The sequence below is a fragment of the Xenopus tropicalis genome, chromosome 6, assembly GCF_000004195.4.
Source record: "Xenopus tropicalis strain Nigerian chromosome 6, UCB_Xtro_10.0, whole genome shotgun sequence".
NCBI classification, from domain to species: domain Eukaryota; kingdom Metazoa; phylum Chordata; class Amphibia; order Anura; family Pipidae; genus Xenopus; species Xenopus tropicalis.
The window spans coordinates 27,216,890-27,223,194 of record NC_030682.2 but is presented as its reverse complement, the minus strand read 5'-3'; the positions used below and the strand labels follow the sequence as shown (position 1 = coordinate 27,223,194).

Below are 6,305 nucleotides of genomic sequence, written 5' to 3'. Positions count from 1 at the left end.
CACATGGCCAGGAATGGGAAAACATGTTGCTTTTATTAATAGCTCTGCCTTTATAGTGGGGGCAATGGCTATTTCTAGATTTCTCTTATTTGTTGCCTTTTTGGTTTTTTTTCCACTTTCAGTTTGGAAAGGAATTTCTAGGACAACACAGATCGTCATGTAATGTGAATATTAGTAGCCAGCACCCTAGTGAAAACTTTAACCTTCCCCTCACCCACCCACCCACCTCCATAAAATGCTAAAATAAATAAATAAAATAAAAATAGGACGAGAGTGCTGAGAATTCCCTGCTAATTTGCCCTGTGGCTGTATTTAAAAGCACTCAGAATAATTGTTAGAATTGAATCAACCAGTGCTTCTTTTTTTTTCCTCATTTTTTTTAATTTAAAATGAAGATGAAACATGCTTTTTTTTTTTTTTCAACAGTGCAAAAAAAATCCATTTTTTTTTGTTTCCTTTGATTTACTGCTTTCATCACAACATTACACAAGAAAAGTATATATCAAATGGGTCCCCCACAATTCGGAATCAGTATCTAAGTGCAAATGTAGAGAGCTGATTTTCCATTTTCTGATTGTCATGTGCAGTTAATCCTCCTGCTTTATACACAGGATTGTAGCAATATTCAAGTTTTAGCTCTAGGATGCAATTTGTGATTTTGGTCAGGGCCTTAATGCCTGCATTTCTACCCACATACACAGTGATGGAAATTCACTCTTATCATAGTTCACCTCTGCCATGTATGGCTATGGCCACTGGTCCCCTTTTCTTATTTAATCAATGTCTCCCTCTATTTTAGCCACACAGCAAGTTTTGCAAGTAAGAGAGAAACTGCACACTGCCTGGATCCCAAGGTGACATTAGTAAGTGACAGGGTGAAAGACCTTTGGATAAGATGTGTTTTTTTGTTTTTAATCTCTCTCCACTTTTCTGATTGTGCATGTAAAAAGACAGCATATAACAAAAATACAATGACATTTATTTACTAGTTGGTGAGGCAGCATTTCAAGTGCCTGAGTTAAACTCAAATCCAGGCCCATTCCAGTCTATAGAAAAAAAACAAGTAAGTGCAACTGCTGGTAGGGGGGGTAAACCCAATCTCACCCGAGTATTAATGCTAGCAACTGCCACATCTCATGAGGGTGCCCCACACTGTGCAACCAATAATCAGTCCGACTTCCACTTGCCCAATCTAGTGCAGCATTGCAATGGCTCATATTGGTGTGTGTGTGTGTAATTTATTTTATCTACCAGGACATTCTTTTTTTGCAAGTTGCAGAGGAATTGAGGTACCGGGTGCATTGAAACAAATGCCAGGTCAGAGTGTTCCAACTTCTCAGGTTCTTATTGTAAGTCCCTTGCATTGAGTAGTCTGTGGAATGTAACAAAAAAAAGCTATCTCCAGATTGCAAAATGCAAATATTAATCCCATATTCCTTCTCGACGAGATGTCAGAAATCCAAAAAAAAAAATAATAATAATATAATAATAATAAAAAAAAGACACCAGGCTGATACAACCATTTGTTGTTGAAATATAATAATAATAATTAAAAAAAAAACACAAGGTTTAAAGGGAAAATATTCCCACATCCGTTAGGAGTGATATTTCCTGAATTTGTGACTCGGTGGGAGAGGTATAGCAGAACCACCCAATTGCCATTTCCATATAGGATGGGCCTTGTTGGGTGGGCAAGAATCCTTTGTGCTGTTCAAGGAATAGGCAGGGAGCAAATCACCATCTTTGCCAATAATTAGCGATGGTGGACATGGGAAATTCGCCATGAAATTAAAGGGTCTCTTTAGGGTGGATGCTACATTGTTGGCTAACCTTTTACGCCTGTTGGTCACTGTAAAACGATCCAGTGTTCCTTCACAAAAGTCACTTTTCCCTTGGGGACGAGGGCTCCTGGCTGATTTGAGATTTGGCTTGCCGGGCGAGGGCTGCAGGAGGGCTCGTTTCCCTAGCACCAGGGTCCTGTAATTCTTTCTGACTTTAGCACCAAATTTATAGTCTCCTTCCTCAGGTTTGGGGATAGCTAAAGTGCATGGAGGGAGCTGATTGGGAGAAGTGGTTTGTTGTTCAGTGCATTCAGAGTCCTCCTTAGCTTTTAATAACCCCCCCTGTGATTTATTCTCACCCCCGTCGCTGTCAGTCTCGTCCTTAGCAACATTGCACTCATAGATTAGCTTATGCTGGCTTGCCCCGTACTCGTCGTTAGCGCTGCTGTCCTCGGTTTTAATTCGGACGTTGTGCAGATAGGGGAAATCAGTGCATAGGTCCCCATTGGAGCCGCTGGGACTGAGCGCCGGGGCGGTGGGCAAATCCGCTGGGAGTTGGGGGCTTTTCTGCAGGGTCCGGGCGGATACAGAGACACAGTTTGTGGCGGGGCCGGGGGCCGGGGTATTGTTTTCCACGCATTGTGTGAGAGTTGATTGAAGGCACTGCTTGGCCTCTCTGTGGGTTCTTTGTTGGGGAAAGTCATTGTTTTTCTTTGGGCTAGGTGAAGGGCCCCCCTGTGTAACACAGTTAATGGCTAGGTCAGTTCTCTTTGCATTAGAAGGAAACCCAGAGAGAGACAGGGGGGCCCCGCAGGCCCTATCGCTCCTTATCTCTGCAAGGCCAGAAGGACAAGACGCAGAGGGGGCAGGGGCCCCCCAGCCCTGCTGGCACCACTCTTCCTGGGATTCGGATTTAATTTCACATTGAGCTGCCTTGCTCTCCCCAAACCTGCTGGCAGCACCGGGGCTGGGGGACCTGGGGAAATGGGAGAGGGGGTTAGGGGGGGCCAGGGGCGACTTAGCAGCCGGGCTGGAGAAGCTGGTTCTGCGGAAGCGAATGCTCTCTACCGAGACCTGGCTGGAGGCAGAGCTGCTGTCCGAGTCCGAAGTGCTCTCCTCCTCTGAGCTGAGCTCGCTGGACTCGGACAGGCTGCCCTCCTCTTCATCCTCCTCCTCCTCGTCAGAGGAACCGGAGTTGCTGCTGCTGGAGAGGCTGGAGCCGAAGTCCGAATCGTTGGCAGCGAGCTCCGAGTAACAGCTGGAGTCGGAGTCGCTGCTCTCCGGCGGCAGGGTGCCCAAGTGCTGGCTGCAGAAGCCATGGATGAGGTGGATGCGCTCCAGGCACACCGGGGTCCCCTTGGATCTGTAGGACTTGGGCAGAAGCAGGAGTTTTCTAGCGTCAGCCGACGAGCGTTTCCTCCTGTGCCTGTAAGTGGTGGGGCAGGCGAGCTTGGGCTGGGCAATGGCGGAATGGTAGTAGTAGGCTGGGTGCTTGCTGCACAGCACGCCCCTGAGATAGGGCAGGCTGGAGTGAAAGGCAGCTACACAGTCTCCTGGGATTGGGGCAGTTTCATAGTTTAGGGGGCTTTTGCCAGGGATCCTGGCTATTCCGGGGTAGCTGTGGCCAGTGTATTTACTAAAAAAACGAGGTAGATCAGTCGCCGGTAGCGCGTCAGGCTCAACGGCGGCGGCGCCGAATCGTTTTCTCTTTATTGGCTGGGCCGATTCATTCAATCCGAGCCAAAGTTTGTCCTCCTTCCAAAAGCTGCAGTAAGGGTCGGGGGATGGGGGCTCCTCTCTCAAGTCCTTTGTTGCCAGGGCCCTGCTCAGCCTCCTCCTTTTTGTTTTAAGGACCCTCTCAGTCTTGCAGGAGGTGTACAGCGCTTCCACGTCCTCCCGGGAGATCAGAGTGCACTTGGCCGCATGGAAAGCGATGGAGTTGATCGCCTTGAGTTTGCGCAGCTCCTCCACATCGCACTGGTGCTTCTTCACTCGCAAGTGATCCATGCGCTTGTGCACCGTGGTCCGGGGGATATTCTTCAGCAGATCGGTGAAGACCTGGGACAGGGCGAACATCTGCTTCCCCTTAATGACCAGGTAGCCGAGCTTCACTCCATCCACCACTTCATAGCCCGACTCCAGATCTCCCATTGCTCGGGTCAGACGATCCCCAACATGGGCAAGGCAACGAGCAAAAGCGCAAAGGCAGCCTCCTAGTCAGTCTCATGGCATCCTGCTAAAACATAACAAACAACAGGGCTTGTTATTCTCCGTGCAAGCAATGCTATGGGTATCTATCCATTCAGCCACACATGCACAGACAGCCGTGTGTACGTGTATATAGACAGCTAGAGATATCTGTTTGCATGCATGTGTGCGAGTAGATGTGCCTCCTACCTGTACATGCACACAGACTAGCAGGCAGCTGGGCGCCTCTGTGACTAAATGCTACCAATAAAAGAATCCCATTGTTGGAGCGCTTGCCAGCAGAGCCACTGTGTTCCCAATACCTGTGTCCTTTTAAAGCCTCCTGCTCCATTAGTGGCCCCCGGATAATGGAATGTGCCCAGCAGAGAGCCCGGACCAGCTGCTATTCCCGCCGCTGCTTTAGCTCCAAATAAAATGACAGAGTGAAGTGAGCCCGTCCGCAGACACCTTCATCAATTAATTCCCCTAAAGCCAACGCTGATTGGACACTCCTGACAGGTGATGCAATAAAAATTGATATTCCACCCCTTACCACCCCCCCCCAAAAAAAAAATCTCCGGCTAATTAGCATACTCTTATACTGCCACCTCCCCTCCAAAAGTAAATAATGCATTTACTATATAAATCTTTTCAGAAAACTATCCAAGATACGAAACATCCCCCGGACCTCTTGGAAAATGGGGGGGGGGGGGGGGGGATTATTTATTTATTTTAGTTTAAGGTAGAACCACTGTCTTTATAGAGGAATCTCCTCTTCACCTATCTGGAGGCATATGTATATCCAGCTATGCCTTTTTGTCTATACATTCCGCTTTATAGCTATGTACTGAGCCTTTTATATATGCGCAATACCCCATACCTCTATAACTATATATATATATACAGTAATACAAATATATAGATATGGATAAGGTAACAATTGCTATTGTGCTGCTATGTGGCAAATTTGCCGGTACCCCGCACACTGGAAGGACAAAGGAGAGGACTTACTGTTTCCCTTTCTCGATGATTTTCCTCTTTCAGTAAATTCTTTTATGCTGAAAAGCTCGCAGGCTGCACAACGTATAGGGCTGCACTTCCCCCGGTGCAAGAGAGCATTCTGACATCACAAACACACACACACACATACACACACACAATTGCACACTGATGAGACACCAATATGCACACTTGTGAAAATGAAACAAGCCGGATTGGATAGGAAATATAATAAGTGAGCTGCTCCTGTGCTTTGCCTCACTAGTCGCCCCACTAGTCGCCCGACTCGCCCAGTCCTATAGCAGTGACTTGAGAGATGGGGATCCCTGAGAGCTGGAGGCTTTTAGCTCCAACAGGGAACACGAATGGCAATGATCAAAGGTGCTTGTGTAGAGTTTGTCCAGGCGAGCTGCAGAGTTGTGCTCCTTCCTCTCACATCGCTCCTCATTTCATTTAGCCCCACTGTCTCTCCCCTCTATATTCTATCAGCCACACATTTCCAACCCACCAAAGAAAAAAAAAAAACTCCAAAGGCACAGAAAACTTTCCCGTCGTGTTATTTATTGTTTGGAAAGATCTGACGTGGAATTTTAATTAAAATAAAATCACTCCGAGATAATCACTAAGGAGATGGGGTTACAATGCACACAAGGTATCGTCTTTCCCCCTACAGATAGGCGATTGCCTGCGACAGTCTGGGCAGCATTGTGTTTAATGGAATATAAGAAATGCAGAACAATGGAAAAAAAAAAAATCTAATTTTGTATGAGCCCCAATCTAAAGGTTAATTCACCCACTAGAGAGCCTATTGTAGAATGTAAATCGTGGTTTTCATTTATACTTGCACCTAGCACACTCACTCACACTGCTCTGGACATTTTAAATAGATTGGCAATTTTAATGAGCGCTGCACCCAGATTGCAAAGGCAGCAGCGATGTACTGAGCAGATGCGCACTGACTCCTGCTAATATAAACGTACTCTCAGGCGTCCCCTGGCCTATGCACTCTCCCCTGGCCTATGCACTCTCCCCTGGCCTATGCACTCTCACACTGGCCCATAGCAGCGAGCAGAGAGTTAGCTTATTCTATGTAAACCACTCCGAAACTGACCCATAGCCCAGGGCACCGAGCGACCTTATTCTTCCCTGCCCACACTCACACTGACCAATAACAGTGAGCATACAGCAAGCTTATTATTTTCATCTCCAAGCTTAAGCTGGCCATAATAGTGAACATTGGGCGAGCTTATTTTTTTCTATCCACTCTGAGCTCACTCACTCACTCACTCAACTCTAAAACTACCCCATAACAGGACGAGCTTATTCTTTCCTATCTTC

At 47.0% G+C, this 6,305-nt stretch overlaps 1 protein-coding gene across 1 annotated transcript; it reads right to left on the bottom strand.

Moving 5' to 3' along the window:
* Positions 1 to 2,488: 2,488 nt before the first annotated feature.
* On the bottom strand, positions 2,489 to 4,404 carry skida1 (SKI/DACH domain containing 1; the record flags this gene model as incomplete). Its single annotated transcript, NM_001126649.1, is given in 2 exon segments — positions 2,489 to 2,493; positions 2,496 to 4,404. Coding segments are annotated over 2 exon segments (1,442 nt in total), but the record flags the coding sequence as incomplete, so codon positions are not given.
* Positions 4,405 to 6,305: the final 1,901 nt, after the last annotated feature.